The 21,276-nt window shown below is 53.2% G+C and overlaps 2 protein-coding genes across 4 annotated transcripts in view; one reads left to right on the top strand and one right to left on the bottom strand.

Annotated features, from left to right (window-relative positions):
* Positions 1-21,276, top strand: part of POLA1 (DNA polymerase alpha 1, catalytic subunit) — a 390,759-nt gene that overhangs the window by 303,539 nt on the left and 65,944 nt on the right. The window lies entirely within an intron of this gene.
* Positions 3,987-16,016, bottom strand: ARX (aristaless related homeobox). 3 transcript variants are annotated; one of them, XM_081567918.1, is made up of 6 exons: positions 15,588-16,016; positions 13,815-13,915; positions 13,033-13,739; positions 10,436-10,481; positions 7,283-7,611; positions 3,987-5,159 (listed from the first exon to the last, which is right to left on the bottom strand). In XM_081567918.1, exons 1-6 carry the CDS (start codon positions 15,781-15,783, stop codon positions 4,919-4,921), a joined length of 1,620 nt encoding a protein of 539 aa, XP_081424044.1. In that variant the 5' UTR covers positions 15,784-16,016; the 3' UTR covers positions 3,987-4,918. The 3 variants fall into 3 exon arrangements, with proteins under 3 accessions (XP_081424044.1, XP_081424045.1, XP_081424043.1); XM_081567919.1 differs by lacking the exon at positions 13,815-13,915 and having other exon boundaries at positions 15,580-16,016; XM_081567917.1 differs by having other exon boundaries at positions 13,033-13,915.

The raw sequence follows: 21,276 nt of genomic DNA, 5'->3' as shown, positions 1-21,276 counted from the left end.
TGTTGTTGAGCAAAGCAGCAGACAAGGCATTCTTTGATGAGGGAATTAGCGCTCCATTCTTCCTCTATTATTCATAGCACAGTGGAATATGTAAGTACCTGAGGGTGTCAAAGGAGCGCAGGTTCTATTGCAAAGTGCTCGCCTTGTTTCTCTCAATAGCTGACTATGAGATGATAAACCGCTTAATACACTGTGCTAATTGGATGAGAGCAAAAAGAGATGGGAATTAAGGCGAGGCAAAAGGAGAAAGTGCAACCAGCCTTCAATTCACTCTTTCACCACTTTACCAGCACCAAAGGAGGCACAAGCTTTCTATAAGCAGACTAGAGGTTTTGTGCAGAGATAAAATGAACGTGTTAGTGGATTCAAGTAATACACTAATTATTGCACAGTATAAATACCACTACTGGTTTTATAACAGGGAGGTAAACTTCTTTTGAGAGGGTTATAGGATTGCTTGGCAGTGGTGTAGAACCTAATAAGGGCCCAGAGTAATAACCCCTTGGATTAACAAAATTGCTGCTTGTAGAAGTATGATTCAGGCTTTTACGAAGATTTCCGGAGAATGAATAAAAATGACTGAATGACATTTCTTAATGTATAACTGGTAATCGCTCCCTTTTCTTTAAAGAAAAAAATGTATACTTCAAACTGGACTGTTTAATAAAGTCCAGGGACAACACAACTTTTTCCTTTGAAAAATGCTTCTCCCCCTCCCCCCATCCCAGTCAGGTAACAGCTTTTCTTCTCCCCGCCCCCCAGCTAGGCTGCCACTGTCACTTAAATACATAAGCAATTGCTCCGTGGAACTCGGTGTTCCAAAATACCATTTTAGGCCCCATTTAAGACCCCCTTCATTCAGACACACTCACTTTTGTGTATACACATACACACACGCTCACGTACATATTTTTTCCTCTAAAAGCAAGTTGAACTAACTCATGTATAATTTCCTTTCCTCTACCATCAGCCACTTTTCCATTCTAGTAAGATATTTGCACTCAAAACGGTATGAAAAACAGAGGTACAAGTGCCTTGTCTCTTGGTATTACAGATCAAAACCAACAATAAGTGTTTGCCCCAGTGGGGGCGTGGTAATAGAAAAAAAATGGGAAACTGGCTGAGGCCTATACTGGTGACTTTAACTGAAGACTGGGTTTCAAGTCCTGAAACCTTCCCTTTGGTGATCACTCTCCCTAATTCATCCACTTTCTGTCTTCCCCACACAAACCTGAGCTGTCCTCCCTAACTGTCCACAGTCTGGCTCATGGGTAGCTGGTGACTGAAGACTACTTAAGAACATCTTCTGAAATTACTCTGCCTACTGCTCCCTTCTTGCCTTTCTTTCAGGGCCCATTCAGGATGTGACTAGCCTGTCTGAAAATGTAACAAATTAACTTGCCCTTTCCCTTCATCCTTCCCACAGAGGCCGGACTGCGCTCCCTCACCCCTCACCCCAAGATGCTGTGGGGGTGGCCCTGGGAAAGCAGGTGGTGGGGCATTCGGGCCTGGAGGTGATGGGGAACAGCCATGCCCCCATCACAGGGGCTCTCCCGAACTCCCCTGGGCTCTGCATGGCCTCCTCCAGGGTGAAACAGGTTTGCTTAAGGTTGGGGAGGGGGGTCAGCTGCTCCCAGCATTGTGACTGCGTTCCCAGATATTGGGGCCAAATTGGGTTGCCATTCATTAATAATGCTCACAATAAGATTAAATCATTCTGGAAAATCTCATAAAATCCCCCTAAGTACGCTCCAGTGGCTCTTTCCAATCCCCATCATTCAGCACTTGGGGAGGTTTGGAAGGAGAAGAAAATTGGTTTCTTTGCTTTTAATGCTGCTTTGAAAAGATACTCAGAGTTTGTCATGCGTGACATGTCACATGTTTAATGTGGACTTGCTGGAAGTCAGGGGGTCTTTAGCGTGTGATATTTATGGGGAATATTAAGTGCAGAATGAGGTCCCTCCAGCTGGGGAAAGTTGAAAGAATAGGAGGCCCAGGACCGGGCTTGTTTGCGGCATCAGAATGACATAGGATTAAGAGTTTGTAAAACAAGGAGAGGGGTTCTCATTGGCCAGTAATAAATGTAATCCTTGGAGGTAATTTCACGCAATTTGCTTCTGCTCCATGGAAGGGTCAAATGAGAAAAAATGACTTAAAAAAGAGTTCATTAACAGGAAGAATGGTACTGTTTCTCGTATACCATCCAACTGGCAGCCTGGAGGGGGAAAAAAAAAAAAGCCCTACCTAAACAAAAGCCAAAATCAACGGAAAATTGATATTGACCACCAACCCCCCCCTAAAAAAAGCCCTTTCCCTCAGGCCCCTCCTGCGCTCCGCAGTCCCCACCCCACTTCAAACTCCTGAGTAGCCCTGTCCACCCCAGGAACTCGACCTTCACCCCAGGAGACTCTGTGGAGTCTGGTGAAGGCTTGAGACACTCAGATATCTGGGAATGTCCTAGAAAGTTCCTGCTGAGCCTGCAAAGGAGTGTGCAGCGAGCAGAGGTAGTCGGCGCCTACTCCTCGTGCCCGGGCCCTGTTTGCGAGCTCCGCCCTCGTGAGCCAAGGCCGGGCCTGGTGGCCCGGCCGGGTGACCCGACGGCCAAGATCCGAGGAGCCCCCTCAGCCTTGTGCCCCGTGGGCACCCTCCCCAAGGTGTCCGGCGGGCGGGGGGATTGCGGCTTGCCGGCCCGGCGGGCGACCGGTGGACGCCCGGGGCTGAGGGCGGCAGCTGCCGAGCCTTCGCCCACCCCCCGAGTCGCCGCTGACCTCTGCCCGCCCCCGCACCTGCCCCTCGGCCGCGCACGCCTGCGCCCAGAGCGGCGAGGGGACCCGCCCCCCTTCTCTGGGGCGCGGTCCGGGAGCGCGCGTGGAACCCGGCGGGCCCGGCCCGGAGACGCGTCCGCGCCCGCCGCCGCGACCGACTGGCCCGCGGCCTGGCGGGGCGGCGGCACCGGCTCTGAGAGCCACGCTAGTCACGCCGCGGCCGCCCCCCTCCCCTCGCCTGCCCCTCTCCCCAAAGGTCCAGCGCACTAATTACTACAAATTGAAACTAATTAAGCTTCTCTTCCCTTTCCCATCACCCTGGGAGCTTTGGCGAGACCCGGCCCCCGCGGGCGGGCTTACACGGAACGGTCACCCGGGGGGCGCAGGCAGGGCCCGGGGGAGGGAGAAGCTACCGTCGCCACCGGCGCGGGGAGGGGTGCGCCCAGGGGGTTGCAGATTGCAAATCTGCTTGGGTCTCCTCGCGAAACCTGAGTTGTTTAGATTTTTTTTACAAGTATATACATTTCCCAATGCCTGGATAAGTGATGTAATGACATTTGTCGAGTTAAGATCTGCCACTTGGATACCCCTCGCTGCCTTTCCATCACTGTTTCTACGTTCTCTCTCCCGCTCTCTGCCTCCCTCTCTTCCCCCCACCACACACCCTCCTACCCCCACACACACACTCCCTCCTCCCTGCTCCCCCTACCCCCACCACAGACCCTCCTCCCCGCGCGTGTACCGTGTAGCCCGCCCCCTCGGAAGCCAGCGCCTGGGCTCCTCTCTCGCGCCGTTACCTGTCATCTCGGACTGCGCACTTCCTTGTACGTGGCACTTTCCACGAACAGTTTCCTTTGCTTTCCCAGCTAAGACTCCCCGCTCGCTTCAAATTTCTGTCTTCACCGTCAACGCCTACAGTAGACTCACCCACCCTCCCTCAAGCCCACCCCACCTCCGAGGCCCAGGCCCCCCAGCTCCCACTGCAACACGACCCAGGAGAGCCGAGATGCACGTCGAAAGCTCCGTGGCGGCGGCGATCTTAACCCTTCGTAGGAAATCCTACGGATCCTCTGAGGATCACATTCAAACCAGGGCCCTCTGCCAAGAAAACGGGAATGCAGATAAACCCTGGGGGAGTCAGGGCGCAGGAGCCCACCCGCGGTCTTCTGGGGGGGCCCTTCTACTGTCCCCTCAGCGCCTGTAGAGAGTATTCACACTTCCTTTTGTTAAACATATATTTTTTTTTTTATTTTGAGCGTGACACTTCTCCACTAGATAGCAAGGAAAAGTGATAACAATTACACATTACACAAAAGTACTGTACCATTGCCTTTATCTTGAAGGTTTCGGAAGCCTCTACAGTTAATAAGTTAAATAAAGGGCTTGAGTACATAAATATTTGTCTAGGAACCCTACCGTATCTACAACACAGTAAGAATCTACAGGAGGACAAACTTTTACCATACCACGCTGAGTGCAATTGCGTTATAACATTTCAAATATACAAAGCTCTGTTCTTTTTCTTTTTTAATAACAATGGTATGTACAGAATCAATAATCACAGTTTGGTGACTTCAACAGTCCATATTCTAGCAAGAGTATTTCCCTTTGGTTTGATATAAAAACCTTGGTTGATGTATGATAAAGAAGAGAACAAGAACAAGACGCCCCTTTCCGTTAAGTGCACTGTTAGCTATCTTACAGATTCGCATTCGCTTCCCCGCCGCCGAAGGCTGGGGCCACGCTGGGGAGATCAACTTAGAGCGCCAAAATGCTATTAGGAAAAAAAAAAAAAGCTAAGTGGGGTGTCAGGAGGCAGAGAGGTTGGGGTTTTAAAATTGTTAAACTTCAATACCAGGTGACTTAGGGAGAAAACCTCCCCGATATTTTCAATAAAAGAACGGGAGAGAGTGGACGTTTGAGTTGGAGCGAAGTGGGCAGGGGCAGGGGCGGGTGGACAGCCAGCCGAGGAGGTGCCACGTCCGGGTAGCGCCGAGGGCTGCCTTGCCCGCGTCCAGGCTGCTGCGAAGGCGGCTGCGCTCTCAGTGCCGTCTCGGGAGTGTGCTGGTCCTCTGTTTCCATTTGGTCTTGAGTGGTGCTGAGTGAGGTGACCTTTCGGGTCGCGCCCGGGGCGCGAGGGTGGAGGGCAGCCTTTAGCACACCTCCTTGCCCGTGCTGGTGCCCGGCAGGATGTTGAGCTGCGTCAGCTGCGCGGCGTGCTCCTTGGCCTTGAGCCTCAGCGCCGCTATGCTCGAGGCGCGTCTGTCTGCGGCCGCCGTGGCCGGGTCGGCCAGCGCGCCCGACGCCACTGCGCCCTCCACGGCCGGCGTGGGCTGTCTCAGGAGCGCGGCCGCGGTCGACGCGCTGGTCAGGGGGGCCATGGTGGAAAAGAGCCTGCAGGGAGAGCAAAACAGCGCGGTGACGCCCCGAGAGCTGCGCGCAGCGCCTCGTGCAGCCTTTTCCGCCGCCTCTCCCCGGGGGAGCAGAGGGGCGCCGCCGCTGGGGCTCAGAGTCGCAGGTCCGGGGCTGGGGAGTATCTGGAGGCGCGGGCGGGAGGCTGGGGCGCTCTAAGGGTTTACTAGAGCAGTAAACGAACAGAGGGGAAAAAAAGACCAAGGGGCCAGATATTCCTGGAGGGACCAGAGCCGCGGCGGAAGCAAGCCCCGAGTCCCGGAACCCCACGGCCCTACTGCGCGGATTCTGAGCTTTCGCTTAAGAAGGGAGTGTACTTTAGACTAGGAGCTCCAACTGCCTATAATATTTGCCGAGAGAGAGAAGAGAGACAAAGAGAAGGGAGAGAAAGGGAGGAGAAGAAAAAGAGAAAGAAAGGACAAAGTGGGATTAAAACTGAGAAAGACCTGTGCTGCACTTTGTACTCCTTATATAGAGCGCCTTCTCGGCCCGGAGCTCCTTTCACCCTGGAAAAGCTGATCTTGTTTGCCAGCCTTCCCGCCGCTGCGGCCGCCCTCCTGCGCCGGGCAGAGCTGCCAGAGCCCGACTGACAACCGCGAGGTGGGGATGGGGGCTCCCGCCTGTTGATTTCCGATCGCCAGGCAGCTCTGACCCGCTAGCACCGCATTCCCTGCGCCCCATGCAGTCACCAGTACTAAAGAGCCCCCGGACCCGCGCCCCACCGCGTGCGGCGCACAGCGAAACCCAAGAGTCTGGGACTCCATTCCGCGAAACCGCCTCCAGAAGGCGCCAGCATTGACCCGCATGGCGCTTCCACCCTCTGCACGGCACCGCGCCAGACTTGGGGCAGAGGCCGAGCCGTCCCTGACCCTCAATGCCACCACCACCCCCGCCGCTAACTCCCAGGGCTTTGGCTCCGGCCCCCGGAAGGCCAACTCAGGGTTTCCACGATTAGAAATGAGCTCACCTGGGCTCGAGGAGTGCCCCCCCCCGCCCCTGCTTCTCCCAAGCCCACCCTCCACCTCTCGTGCCACCCCCACCGCACCCCTCTTCCAGCCTCTCCAAATGTCGCAGCTGGTACTCCGGCCATGGCTTGGCAACTTTTACAAGTCACTTGTGAAAAGAGGAAAAGGAGAGGGTGGTGGGCGAGGGACAGAGGACTTAAACATTTTTTTCCAAAAAGAAATGATCAAGTGTGGCCTGGAGGGGGCGTAACATGCCCTGGTTCCACTAGGTAAATTGAGTCACTAACTACACTTCAGTGCACTTTCTGTTTACTTCATTGGTTGTTACAAGAAAGTAATTTTACTGAGTCTTTTTTGAAAATTTTCTCCAGAATGATTTTTTTGTTAAGTGGCTGCGCAGTTGGATGAATCTATTATTCTTTGTTCTCCCAAAGAGATCATTGAAGCTGCATTCAGTTTTATTTTCACTGCACTTTCCAACTTAATACATCTCTCCTTTGTTTCTTTGTGTGATTATACAGACTTTAAATTTCATCATTCGATGTTCATTTAAAAAAGGGATTTATAATATATGATGAACCGTTTCTTTGATTCCGTTGTCTTGTGCTGCTCTGGGGGTCCGGGGTTGCATATATGAGGGTATGGTTGGCAGCGGGTCACTTGAATGACAAGAAGTAGAGTCTGGGGAAGAAGAAAGATTTCTTTGCACTCAGAGGGCCCTTGGCCCCAGGGCTGTATTCCTCTGGCTGCCAGGCTTTGGGGAATGAGGAAGGATTTTTGCAAACGTTGAAAAGTCATCCCGGCTCTGCAGCCTACACCTGTACCCTCTTACACACATAACACCTTTGGTCTGGGCTGTTGCTGCCTTCAAATGGCACTTTAACAGCTTTCATTGAACACTTTCAATTTCTGTGGTTGCTGTTGTTGCCACTGCCCTTCCCTCTGCCGTTCAGCCCCAAGTCATTCCCTTCAAGATCCGCACTGTTTAAAGCAATATTAGAGATTATTTTCTTTGGCTAAGTCTCAAGTTAAGCCAAAGAGGAAAGATGTGTGTAGTCCCTACCTATCTCTGGCCTCCTCCCAGGGCCCCAGTCTCTGTGCGTGTATGAGAGAGACAGACTCCCCGAAGCCGCGTGTTACCTGCCGAACGCAGGGCTGATGAAGGCCGGGTGCCGGAACACTGCGGCTCCGAGGAAAGTGCTCAGGCCCAGCGGCGCCCCGCTGGGCGGCAGGCTGGCCGAGCCCGGAGGCGGAGGTAGGCTCGGGAAGGCGGCGGCGGCGGCTGCAGCAGCGGCAGTCCAGGCCGAGTCCAGCGCGGGATGGTGCGGAGGGAAGGGGCTGGCGTCCAGGTAGGGGCTGAGCGGGTGGGTGGCCGAGAGCGGCCCGGGGAAGGGCAGACCCGGGGGATGGGTCTGTGCGCCCGCCTTCTCTCGCTTGCGCCACTTCGCCCGACGGTTCTGAAACCAGACCTGCGAAGCCGAGAGGCAGGGGTCAGCACCGCTCCGGCCGGGTAGGCGCTCCGGGCGGTCCCCGCCTCTTACCCCCGCGCCGCGGGCCCTCCCTCCTTTCCACTTTTCCACTGCAGCCCTCGTCCACCTCGCCCCTTTGTGGCCTCAGGCTGTTTAAGGACACGTCTGGGACCAAAGGGGCAAAGAAAGAGGGCCTAACTTAAAGTCATCCGGAACTATCGGGCAAGTGAACCCTTTCCAGTGGACATTTTAACTAGCCCGGTTCCTTTCCAAATTTAAGAAATGGTTTGTTGTATTTAGAAGTGAGGAAACCAAGATTTACATGTCTCTGCTGCCATTTGCTTGCTGTGTGTCTTTAAACAGGTCACCTAAGCCTCTCTGAACCTCAGTTTTCTAATCTGTAAAATGGGGATAATAAAACTTTACTCATAAGGCTGTCATGAGGAATGAGTCAAATAAGGCATGTGGAAGCTGGCATTCAGTGATGACTCTTGGGAACAGACAGCCATCAAGAGAAGAATGCACAGCAGTTTTCTGTGGCAAATCAGCTCTTTTCACCTATTTCACGTTTTCCCAAGAGGTGACAAAATCTTTGCTCTCTGTTGGAAAGGAAATCAGGGAGGTGGTTCATTTAATCTTTCCAGAAATATTTACTGAACACCTATGAGCACTACCCTATGTTTGGGGGCTTGAGGGGAGCTGGGACTGAGGGAAGAAATAGGCACGATAATTAGCAAACAGGCATACAGTTTAGGAGGCAGTTGTAATGAAGTGTGGGGTACACAGCCTGCTATCTGCAGGGGCTCCATGCAGGGCCAGGTTCTACCGAGGAAGGCAGTGACTGCCATGGATCAGGTCTACAGTGATACTTGGACGCAGAAACCAGAGTGTGGGATACCTGGAGACTGGGCACATCTTCATAGCTAACTGGTCCTTTATTTCTTCTGGGGATGTGGTTTAAGTAGGTTATTTAAGTAAGATAGTTGTAGGTTTGGGGGAGGTTTTCAGCACAAGGTATCTTCCTAATTGTTAATAGAAAGCAGTTTTAGTAGAGACCTTTACCTGAAATGTGGCAGCTACCATGGTCTAAAAATAACTTTTAGGAGCATGAAATTATTTTTATGTGACCTGCTCATCACACCCACAGCTGAGAAGATACGCTCCTTCTCCCTTAAAGGCATTAGTATTTTTAGGGCTGAGTTTATGCCTGCACACAAGTCTAAAAATTAAGAATGAACTCTGGGGCTATACAGAGTTCTATTAAAATATAATGTAAATGATCTCAGAGGTATATGTTTTTTAAAATTTTAAGACATCTATGCCTTTCAGATATACACACTGGGGTTGTCGTTACTAGCACTGGTATCTAGGTTTGGTTTGACTTCTAGATAGCCACCTGAGACAAGAAAAATTGAGAACCCAAGTCAGTTGGATTACTTAAAATTCTGCCAAAAGGGGGCCCATCCATAACATTTCACAGCCCTCAAATAACCTATTTGAGAATTGCAGAAACATTCCAGTGTGGAAACTCAGAGACTTGAAAAAATAAGACTAGATGGGACCAGGCTGGGTGGGCAGCTTTTGTGTATCCAAATCTGTCTAGACAAGAATACCCGCTACTCCTCGATGGCAGTGAAAGGAGTAAAGTGTTGGGGGGGGAGACAGTGGAGGCAGAATGCCCTCAAAGAACATGGAAACCTTCTAGAGACAGATCGGCTCTTGGCTCAACTGCAATTATCAAGATGTCCCCCTGAAATTCCTCATTATTGAATTAATACCTCTGAGGCCCCCCAAAGGTAAACGAAAGGACTCTAATAATTCATATTCACTTAATTACATCTTCTCCAGTGAATAGGGAGAGGAGAAGGGGAGGGGGCGCTCTCTTTCTTTTTAAAAGTTATTTAACTTTCCCACGACTCGTTCCCCTGAGCAGAAAATGCAGAGTTGCTGTCACATCTCTGTTTGACAATGGAGAAATGTGTCAACAGAAAGGAGGGGACAGGCCTCATCATTAGCCCTCTAATGCAAGAAGCTGTTGTGTATTAAATGAGCCATATGGAATTTATTGTGCTTTATCAGCGCTTGATTTTGACTGTAAAGTGATTCACTCAGCTCCTAACCCAGGGACATCTGTTTTCTGTTGGCCATCGGGGCTGCCCAGTGTTGATCGTCTCTTTGGTTATGAGGCCTGGGTTCGGAAATGCACTCTGGTATGGGGCTGCAAACACCTTTAATAGCATTGCACTCATTCCCTATTAGATCAATGTGGGCTCATTGCTATAAAAAATGGGAAATCAAATAGCATTAGCCAGCTCCTTGTGCGGGCGGAGGGGAAATCAAACAGCATTTTGCCTTCAAATGGCCCTGTTTGTTCTAGCACTAAGTGGGCTTTTATGAAGCCCGATTGGAGACTTAATCGCAGCCAAATACCTGCTTGGAGCTGAGCGGATTTGTCTAACAACCAAATCCATGCTCCATCCCATTATTTCAACCAGGAAAAGTCAGTTCGCAGATTGTTTCCTACCGGGGCTGTGGACCTGGGGGCTTCTGAACTGCAGTCTCAGGGACCCTGAAACCCCTCTTCTGATCCTGGACTCCTTCCACAAGGCTCCCAAACCTAGAAACCTTCCCCTTCCATCTCCCAGATCTTCATATTTTAATATAATTTTGTGCAGGAGTGTTTAGGTTTATCTTTCTGATTCTGCTTCTCTTCATTTTATGAAGGGGGTCTCTCAAGAACCCCCTAATCCATCAACCCATCTCTCTTCCACTCTTCCCCCAGCCCACTGCCCCTCCTTTCCTCCCTCTCTGCGGTGCGGCTCACCTGGACCCGGGCCTCAGTCAAGTCCAGCCTCATAGCCAGTTCCTCCCTATAAGAAAGCAACACACAGGCAGGAGGTCACTGCAGGCGCCAGCAACCGCCTGTCAGCCACCTTTCCTTCGCTGGCATCCTCTTCCATTAGGGTCTAACAGACACCTGGGCATCACCACCCCTTCAACACTGGAGTGTCTTCTATTTGACTGCAAACGTGAAAACACAATACACTCCCAGATATAGGATGTTATCTATTCTATTGCATCATATTATATTCAAGAGTGACAGTGGTGATTCTGTCACTCTTAAGCCAGAGTTAGATAAGACACACACACACACACACACACACACACACAGTGCCTCTGTGTGTGTATAGCCTCTTTTGTCCTAAGAGTAAATGGGAGAACTCGCCACTCAACTAAAAACATTTCTTTCGCCCTCCTTGTTGCTTTCTGCCTTCTTTAAAAACTGTTCTCTCCCCTCTCCTTCCTCTCTCTCCAGCTCTCTGCCTTTCCTTCCATCTCTCTCTCTCCCCCGCCTTCTCCCTCCCTCACCCCCTTAGGTCATACTCCCCATTACCCTCTGGAGATATGTTAAGCTTGTTAAGAGTTCAGTGGGGTAATTTTTCGATTAAACAAAATTCTGCGCACCTCCTGACTCCAGTGCCCACTACAAACCCTGCCCATCTCAGGGGAAGTCAATTTAACTGAAACCCTACCCCGTCATTGCAGTTATTACTGCGACAATTAAGGCAAATAGGAAACCATTAAGATGCTGTAAAACGGCTTACAACCTGTTTACCGAAAATATGAGCCCGACGAGAGTAATTGGCTCTCCAATCATTGATATGAAAGAGCGGGGGCTGCCCCAGCCTGGGACCCGGCCTGGCCCACACCTGGAACTTCAGGACTGGGAGAAAACTGGTTCACTGGAGAGCTTCCCGCTGCTTCCTGCTGCAGTAAGCATCAGCAGATCTAAAACCCCAAAACCACACTCCTGCCTGGGTCCTGGCAGGAGCCAAGGGGCTCTAAGTAGCCCCCTGGGTGGGAAAGAGGTGGGCATGGGGTGGTGAGGAGCAGCCACCTCTCTTCGTGTACTTTGGTTCCCCTGGAGAAGCTAAAAGGGCAGACCTGCGTGCCAAGCGACATCACATCATTTGCTTCTTTCGAATTATATATGTGTGATAAATGCAAAAAGCAGGCTGGCCGCTTAGCTATTTGATAGACACAGTTACTTTAGAATTTATTTTCTTTTTTAAAGATAATGAAGGGACTGGATGACACAGGGGAGGGCCAAGTTTAGCTCAGGGGATGATCAAGTTTAGTGCTTTGCCCCGGGTCAGATCTACTCTTTTCCGTTTCTGGTTAGGAGACAGTTTGGCAATTAATTGCTAGACCAACTACCCTTGAGCATCGGCTCAGGCCTCCTGAGCGCTAAGCAATTTCTCCTCGGGTTCAAATGGGGCAGGCAGCTTTCCGGGGCTACTAAAATGCACATTGAAAAGTCGTACACGGCTCGTGAGAAGGTGGGGCTGCTAGAGTTTGACAAGCCCAAGTCCGGGCTGACTCCCATCCCTTTTTCCCTCCCCGCTGGGGAAAGTTGGCCCTTACCAGGCTCCTCGCCTGAGCCAGACCTTAGCTTTGGGGAGGGAGAGGAAAGCCCCCTGCCGGGCCGGCATCCCAGGTATGAATAAGCTGGCCCTCAGGGGCCCAGTCATCTCACAGGTACATCTTTCCCCCAAAACTCGGATGAATGGGAATGGGTCGGATCCAGGAGGAACACCCAGGTTTAGACACCAGTCAGAAGGGGGAAATTTCCCCTAGCTGTTCTGTCTACTGCCTGCCAGGCTCCCAGCAGTCAAAGCCTGCCCCTGTAAACCCGCGTACAGTAAACCAACACTGTGTTTAATGTACGTGGAAGGAGAGAGGACAGCGATGAAAAGGGGAGATTCTGGTCGGTGCCTCCGCAGTCCAAACACTGCCCAGTTCTGACTTCCTTTGGTTATTCCAGGAGTCCTCAAACGACAGAACTTGGATCTTTTTAATGGCCTTCTCTGCAGGCGCGGGCAGCTTCACTGCGAACTGCGTAACTGATACCCGCCAGGCTCCCGGGGCATCAGGCGGGGAGGGCAAGCGCACCACACAGCGGCCAAAAATAGCCCCTGCTTAGCCCTGGCGGCGAGGGCCGGCAGCGCTGCTTGTGCCTCGCCTGGGACCTGGCGTGGACTCCGGAACGCAGCGCCAGGGGCCCTGAGTGTGAGCGCTCGGATGTGCACGTCTCCAAGGTGGCGCGTTCGGGAACCCTTTGGAGAGGCCGTTTCTTTTTCTCTCTCTAGCTAAAACTTGTAATTAAAAAAAAATTAAGCTGGAAAGACCTGGAAGGGGGGGAAAAAAAACCCATCCCAGTCTAAACTTACAAGCCCAGAGTAGAGGGAGTGGGAGGGTGTTTTTGGTCAACAGGGGTTTGACCATTGGGAGGGCGCGCCTGGGGTGAGTCCAGGAGCTAAGTCCCTGCCCTAGCCCCAGGGCCCTGCCCGCCCACCTTCCCTCTCCGGGACCCACTCGCGCCCTCCAGCCGCTGCTGCCACGATCACCCCTCGCGCGTACCTGGTGAAGACGTCTGGGTAGTGCGTCTTCTGGAAGGCCCGCTCCAGTTCCTCCAGCTGGTAGCTGGTGAACGTGGTGCGGTAGCGCCGCTGTTTGCGCTTCAGCAGCCCCTCCTCTGAGTCGCTGCCGGCAGACAGGCACACGCTGTCCTCGCCGTCCTTGCCCTCAGGGTCCTCCGGGTGCAGCAGCAGCTCCTCCTTGGGGGACAGCTCCCCGCCCTCGGTGGCCACGGCGGCAGCAGCGGCGGCGGCGGTCACCGCTCCTGTGGCGGGCACAGCGCAGCGCCGCGGTTCCTTGAGCAGCGTGCGGGCGTCGTCCTCCAGCAGCTCCTCCTCGTCGTCTTCCAGCAGCTCCTCTTCCTCGTCCTCGTCCTCTTCGTCCTCCAGCAGCTCCTCCTCCTCGTCCTCGGCGCCCGCGCCGCTACTCGCCGCCGGGGCGCCACCTGGGCCGCCGGCCGCGCCAAGGCGCTCGTCCGGGTGCCCGGCGCCCCCCGGGCCGCCCAGCTCGTCCAGCGCGGGCGGTGGCGGCACGAAGGGCGCCCCGTTCTCGCGGTACGACTTGCTGCGGCTGATGCTCACCTGCGGCGCCTGGCTGATCTTGAGAGTGTCCCAGGCCGCGGCGGCTGCAGCGGCGGCCGCCACGGCGGCCCCTGAGCCATCCGGCCGCTCCCCGGGCCGCGCGGTCGGCGGCGGCGGCGGCGGCGGGGCCTCCCCCCGCGGACCCGCCGTGGCCGTGGCAGCCGCCGCCGCCGCCGCCGCCGCTGCCGCCGCCGCCGCCGCGGCGCCCTGGAGGAGGCGGCCCCCGCCCGGGCCGTACAGGCGCCGCAGCTTGGGCGGCAGGTGCAGCTCGGCCTCGAACGGGGCGCTGCTGCCCTTGGGGGAGCCTGCGGGCAAGGGAGAGCGGTCAGCGCGCCGGCCGCCCGGCCGGCCCGGCCAGAGCCGCCGCTCGGGCCGGCCCTCCGCCGCTCCCTCCGCGCCCAGGCCCCGATGCGCGCGGCGCCCTCCGCACCACTAGACTCCGAGCCCTCCCCTCCTTCCGCAGCTTTGCTTTTTCTTTTTCTTTACATCTCTCTCTTCCCCTTGCCCTTGTTTCCTTCTTTTTCCCTCCTCTCCTCCTCTATCGGTCCTTTCCTTTCCCTCTCTCATTCTGCCCTTCATTTCCTTCCTTCCTTTACTTCTTTCTCTCCTCGCCCTTCCTTTCATTTTAAAATCACTTTTTCTTTCTCTCTCTCCCTGTCTCATCATTCTCTCCGCATCTTTCTCCTCTCCCTTCCCTTCCCTTTCTCTTTTTGTGCACTCCTCTCCCCTTCTTCCTTCCCTCCTTTATTGGTTTCTTTTTCTTTCCTCTTGTCCTGTCTTTCACCTTTTCCCTTCCCATTTCGGGGCAAGAGGGAATCTGCAAACATTCCACAACTTTTTAAAAATCACCACCACTCTGAAAACTTTGCACACGACCTCTGCCCTCAGCTCTGCCACGCGTTCCCGGCTGCGGGTTGGCGAGAGGGGCCACTGCCTGGCGGGCACCGGGGGAGGAGGGAGCGGCCCTGTGGCCTTGAGTGAGGACCTGGCCCCAACAGCCCCCAGCAGGAGGGGCGGGGGCTCCTCGCCCAGAAAAATCGTCCTGGAGAAAATGGGTTCGGAAAGGCCTGGGTGGAGGCGTAAGGGGGTGCAATGGGCACATAGCGCTCCTTCCCCTCGAGGAAGCGCCTGGCACAGGTGCCACTGCAGGCTAAAAAAAGAAAAGGAAAAAGTCAATTTTAAACGCCCCCTTCCCCGCTGTCCGCTCCTGTCTTCCAAGTGACGTTGCGGCTGGACCGCTGGTTTACAGATTTTAAAAGGCGAAACTTGAGTGTAACAGTTTCGGGGCAAAACGACAGTTGTTCTGAAATTTTTAATTTTAGGGGGAAAAAAGAGCTTGTAAACATCTCAACTCTAAAAACAAACAAACAAACAAAAAATAGCAGAGGAAAAAATAGCACCCAGAAACCGCACATTTCATACACTTCAGATACAAGAAGGAACATTTGGGGAATCCCAGGGAGATGTTTTCTGCAAAGCTTGGGTTTAAAAGATCACAAGTAATCTACAATTTTAAAAAGAAGAAAAAAGCAGAACACCTCGTATAAAGAAATCTTCCCAAGAGGAAAGGCCAAGGCGCACTCCGCCTGGAGTCCCCATTCACAGCTTTTGGGGTTCTTCTCTTCACCAAGTTCTTACAAGAGTCCACCCGGCTCCTGCTGTTCTTGGCCCGTCGCCCCTCTTCAGAGCACCCGCAAGGCCACCAAAGGGGGTATTTAAACGACCTAAGAACCAATACCGAGAATCTAAGGGCCCTCGAAGCAAAGCTTGGTCTCTGCTTTTTGTGGAAGCAGAGAGGGAGGGAGAGACATCCCCTGGCAAGAGGTTTACCGCTCTTTGAGGTACCAGGCCTCAGAGTTGTTCCCTCTTTTTTCCTCTGTCTCCAGTTGGACAACCGCAGGCCCCTGGCCCCGGAACATCACACATCCAAACCAGTGCCTAGCACCCTTTTCAGGTGCTCGGCAAGCACAGCCTTACCTTGCACGGCCTTTTCCTGGTCGGTGCGGCTGGCCAGCGGAGCGGGCAAGCTCTGCGCGGCTCCCAACAGCCTCATTTTGCACGGGCTCCTCCGGCCCAGGATGCTGTCGATGCAGTAAGAGGAGAGCAAAGTTGGAGATTTACTTTTGCACTCGGGCCTCTCGGAGCAGCCCTCCTCCTGGTACTGATTGCTCATGACTGGGGTTTTTTTCCCCTGGGCGCAGAGAAGAGGGCCGCTGGCTGCCTCTCGGGGCGGGTGGGATGGATGGGTGTGTGTTGAGGGGGTGGGGTTAGATGGCTAGTTATAATGGATATTATTGCGATCTCTGTGTCTCTCTGCCTCTCTCGGTCGCTGGCTGCCGGCTCCCGCCCTGCCTGCGGCCGGAGCTCGCCCTCTCCGCGCTCAGGACAAGCAGTAACAAGTGTAGTGAGCGGCGGGCGCGGAGCTCTGGAGTCTCTCTCCTCCACGTGCTGAGAGGCGCCCTCTGATTGGCTCTCGCCAGAGGCCGGGCTGCTCCGGGCTGTGCGCTCCCAGCAAAGCCCGGACTGGATTCCGGAAAAGCCGGCGGTGGAAGAGGGGCGGCAGCAGGCACGCACCGGAGCCAATTGTATTTTTATTTTTTGTTTTCAACTAGCAACTTTCTAAATACTCCATTCTGTTCCTGCCGCTCCTCCTTTAACCCTTTAGGGCTAGCCCGAAGCTCTAGCTTATTCGGATGTCAGGCCAGTGGGTGCCATTTGGGCGGCGTGCGCCCCTTCCACCAACCCGAGGACCTCACTCCCTTGGAGGCAAGGCCTTCAGGCTTGGCTCGCGTACGGACGGATTTGGCCCTTTTCAAAGCCAATGTCGCACTCCCAGGACAGTGCCTTGACCTCAGTGGCCCTCAGCCACTGTCCTCTTTAGGCCGGACGGGCCACCGGGGTGACGGCCGCCGGCAAACGTCTGTCGTTGGGGCGTTCAGTGTTCTCTTGTGGCCCAATGCCTTGAGCTGTTAGTCCTCTCCCTGAGTCCGGCGGTTGCTCTCTTTTTAGTAGGGTCTCATCACCGTCTTCAACTCTGCAAAAAGTCCCCTTAAAGACAAAGGTCTGCCAAAGGCGCGCGGCCTTCTCTAGAGCATCTACAGAACAGGAAGGGACGGGCGAGTGTCGGCTGCGAGAAAGGGCAGCTGGGGACAGGCCCCGAGAGTCTCCCCCTTCTCCCCAGGCACGCTTCCCTCTTTTCTCCATAAGTTCGCCTCTGTTAGGCCGTCACCCTGAGGCTGGACACTCTCAGATCGCGCCTGCAGAGAGCGGGACCCAACCGGAGCCCTGAGCGCTCTAGGGTGCGAGGGACCCAGGTTCGGCTTCAACCAATTCTCAACGCCTAAAGTTCTGAACTCCCCACCTTGGCAAAGGCGAGAGAGCGAACCTCAGGGAGAAAGCACTTGTTTTTCTTCTTCCCCAAACAGCTTCCAGCGCGTCCAGCGCTGAGAACCGAGACCCAACTCCGACTGAAGTTGTGCCGAGCGCGGGCGAGGCGCTAGCACGGGTGGCCTCTTTTTCTGGGTGCAGGGCCCAAGGGATAGCCAGGGGCCTCGACGCTGGCAGGGTGGGGGCGAGGGTGGTGGGTGGGAGAGGAGCCAGGGAGGGGGAATCCACGCCGGGTTTTCCTCTCTCAACCCCTTCAATGTGTCAGAGAAAAGCGTTTTACAAAGGATTATACTTGAATCACTTACAGTCAGTATTTAAAAATACAAGGATGCATAACTGGGATTTTTTTCAGCCATAAACATCTGCATAACTCTTGGATGCTGGTGGGTGGGTGGCAGACAGATCAGGCTGGCTTGGCAGGAGCATTCAAGACACAACTGGAGGGGATGAAGGGTTAGGAACAGGCACATCAATAATGTTAATACTAATGTGATATTACTGGTACTATTAAGAGCTAGACGAAGAGGATCTGTGTCTCTCGGTGTGTGTGTGTGTCTGTCAGTCTGTCCATCTGTCTCCGCTCTCTGGCTTTTAGTTTGAGTCTCACCAGTTTTTCCTACACTTAGATGATGGGAGTTGGGGGCGAAAGAGAACCCGAGCTCTCTCTGACACTGATTTTCTTTTAAGCCCTCTGCTGTTCCAAGGCCCCTGGTATCGTCTGTTTACCTGCATTCTTCCTTTTCTAGTCTCACCCACAGTTCTCTGTTATACAGTCCCGTTTAGCTTTAAAGTAACATTCTGCTCGCTGATTCCCTCCCCATTCCCTCCCCGGACCTGAGCGCCCACTCCCAGGCTGCGAGTCTCGACGTAGCCGAGAGGCGGAAAGACGCGTCGGTCTCCTCGGAGCGAGCCTCCAGCCGCGGAAGCCTCGCGGGCGTCCCTGCGGCTGGTCACTGGGAGAGAGGGGCCCTTTTCCCTCCCCAGCGGGCCCCGCGTCGGAAATCTACAAGACCCGGCTGTGGGCGGCTCCGTGACTTCAGAGTCACACTCCGTCACACGCAAGGAGTGGGTTGAAAATGAGTCCACAAGAAGACTGTGTTAAAGAGAGACTCAAACGCACAAATCATTTCTGAGAGCCTAACGGGGTTTCAACTCGGTGGAAGATCTCTTAGCTTCCGTCCCCCTCCTCCCCCTTCTGCAGCTGTTCTCCTTTTTTAAAAAAAAAGAAGTCGGACTTTCTGCTGGGGTGTATTCTAATTTTAATCATCCACTGCAAAAGGGAAGGTTAACATAGAATTTCTGATTCTGACTTAATGACCCCTGGAATTAAATCTAATTCTATTAATGGAATGTAGCATCTTTCTTTGGGAAACCTGGTGCAAACACTAGCATTGTTATTTTATCTTGTGTATTTTGGGTATTTTCTAATCAATCTTCCCAAGCGAGGACGCTATTGGGAAAGCACATCCATTCACTTCGGGGAGAAGGGCCCGACTCAGCTCCCTTTACACCCAGCGGCCCTGAAATGATCTTTGTCACAATTCAGCACCCAAGTTCAAAATCTGCAGTTGGTTCTTGCTATTCCTGAAATATTAATTTTTTTTAAGAGAACTTTTCTAACATACCCACGGGGAGACAATCAGCTGGTATCTCCACAGTGTCTAATCAGAAGATGGGTTTAAGATATGTGTGTGTTATCCTACATGTTAGTTTAGAAAACAAAATGATGCCTCTAATATCTAAGAAGAATTTAATTAATTTGTTGAGTAGGTAGACTTTTCAGGATTGGGCTATAGGACTATGCATAAAAGAACTTTTAGTTTAGCCAATTTCATGTTTGTGCTGTAGGCAAGATGCCACTTTGCTTTCTTTTCACCTCACTTTCTCCACTTTCTTTTACCCACTAATCAAAAAGAATTTCATTTTAGTAGTAATATTATTCACGTTTGTATTTGTTACTCACCACTCCTGGTTCCTCTAATCTTTGAGGTCTGTATCTGTTGGTTTTCTTTTCCTGGGCTGCCTGGGAAACAATGGTTTGCAGTTCATCTGCTTTTAAAATCAATCACTAAGATAAAAATGACAATTATGGCCGGAAGTGAGGGTCAGAGGTGTTCAAAACTGTTGTTTATGGTGAAAAGAACTGAGGCTTGTCCCCAGGATTGGAAATAATAATTACCTAGAAGAGGCGAATGGAAGAAACCCCTTTCTTTTCTGTGGTGAGAGCTAATTCTACATTGTAGTTTCAAAATTATATTTGCAAGAAATGCGGGATAAGGGGGTGGCAGTCAGATGTTATTATCCAGGAAAAAAAAAATGTTTGGAAGAGAGTTAACCTTGCACACTTTTCATTTGAGATGTTTTAATTTATTGTGCAATATACACATAGATAAATAAAGCTATGATGGGCTTCCAGCCACACCGGCCGGCTCAGGTCTCCCTAAATTATGCTCAACCTCTTCAAAACATATATTTAAACAATAGAAATAAACTTCATTGGAGTCTGGCGACCAATTTGGAAGCCATTGGAAGGGAAGACAATAAGTCCTGATTACACGCGAGGATTCTCTGTGATGTGATATCCCCTTTGCCAAGTCATTTTGCTGTTTTATTTATTTAATTTCTTTTTTTTAAACAAACTTTCATTCATTTATGGTCTTCCGCAACCTGCTAATTTAACACTGGAGCGCGTTATTGCAGTGTTAGGAGGAGAGAAAGAGGGAGAGAAAACAACAATACTGCAATGATCCAAATGATACAGTAGAATTATAGCAATTATAGTTCTACTTGTGGAAGAAAACCTTGCTGAGATCAGGCAAACAAACTGAAGCCTTGTGAGGATAACAAGCGTTGGGATTGACAGCCGGTGCTGGGAAGAGCCGGAGGGCACAAACAGAAATATTTGCTTCCCCCCTACCCCCACTCCTTAACTCCAACCAGTCCAGGTTAACCTCCTCAAATACTGCTTTCACAGTTCTATTCACTTCAGGCTATGCATTTTATGCACAAATCGAGGTCTCTCCTCCTGGAAGTCTGATAATAGGAGGAAATGTATCATAATCTGCTTGCCCCTCGCCTTCTCCGCCCGCTGCTCGCCCTGCACTCCCTAGCCCTGCCTCAGTTCTCCCCACGGCTGCGGGGATCTGTCTGTGGACGGTGTTTGTTGATGCGTTTACGAAAGGAGCAGCCTGTGGAAAGGTCCAAAGGGACTGAGAACGTAGATTTGCAAGGAAGGCTCCTTGGCGTTCGCTATTCCTTCCGTCTTTGCCGTGTCGTCCGCCTGAGCCGGGGCGGGGTGGGTGGGTGTGGGGGGTCCACCGTCAGGGCTCGGCTGGGAGACGTTTGCTGGGAAGCGGCGCTTTGGGAAGGGTCACGAGGACTGCGGCCGAGCCCTCAAGGTACGGACGCGTGGGTGTGATTACTGTGTTAAGACAACTCCCCTGATTGTCAAACTTCACCACTTTCGGTTACCCGCCAGCACCCAGGGAAAAGGGGCCAGGGGAGCAAGAACTAGAGAGAAAACAGCTCCCCCCGCCGCCCCATCACCTCCAATCATCCGTCCAGGCGGCCCACCGAGGCATTTTCAAGCCTGGCTCCCAGACAAAGCCAGGCGGGACGGTCACAGCCTCACGTCTGCCCTCGGGGGGCTGCGGGGGGGGGGGGGCGGGGAGCGGTCCCCTCCCGCGGGATAGAAGCAAGTGAGTGGGCTGTCACCCCGAGCCCCTCGGTCGGAGCCCCCCATCTCCTGTCTCACCCACCCCCCACGTTTCCAGAGCGGAGAGGGAAACCTCTGCGCCCCGTAATCACCACCACCCGGTTTCCTCTCCATCGCCAGACGGCGGGACCCTGGGTGCGTCCAGAGTCTAGGCGTCCCCCGTGCAGCCGTTACTCTGTAGCTGCTACTCCAGGCTCCCCCGGACGTGGAGGGAGCATGGGTAGGAGCTCAGGTGCGGAGTAACCAGGGACCCGACGCCGGCGTCAGTCCCGAGGCCCCGCAGACCCCGGCTGTCGGCGTTCCCGCAGCCGAGCCCGGCTCGCGCGCTCGGCTCGGCGCCACGGCCAGAGGGCGCCCCCTAGCGGGGGTCCGGGGCGGGCCGGGCCCTCCCGCCGCAGCGTCTGGGGATTGAAGTTGGCAGATCCCCGCGATCCCGCAGGAATGAATGGGGGAAGAAAACAAAAGCCTTGGAAACATTTCCAAGTGTGCAATAAAAGACCCATCTGTACCTTTCTTCTCTAGCACGTTTGTGGTTAATGTCCCCCCATGAGCGCGAGAAGGGAG

Source organism: Giraffa tippelskirchi, chromosome X, assembly GCF_054371585.1.
Source record: "Giraffa tippelskirchi isolate mGirTip1 chromosome X, T2T-mGirTip1v1.2.pri, whole genome shotgun sequence".
NCBI lineage: Eukaryota > Metazoa > Chordata > Mammalia > Artiodactyla > Giraffidae > Giraffa > Giraffa tippelskirchi.
The sequence above is the reverse complement of the archived record's forward strand: the minus strand, read 5'-3'. Positions and strand labels throughout refer to the sequence as shown.

Coding starts and splice junctions, on each gene's coding strand:
- ARX (XM_081567917.1), bottom strand. CDS start 15,783: ATGAGCAATCAGTACCAGGAGGAGGGCTGCTCCGAGAGGCCCGAGTGC. Junction 10,482..13,032: donor TACCCAGACGTCTTCACCAG/GTACGCGCGAGG, acceptor GCTTTCTTATAG/GGAGGAACTGGCTATGAGGC. Junction 5,160..7,282: donor ATCAGCCCTGCGTTCGGCAG/GTAACACGCGGC, acceptor CTCTCCCTGCAG/GCTCTTTTCCACCATGGCCC.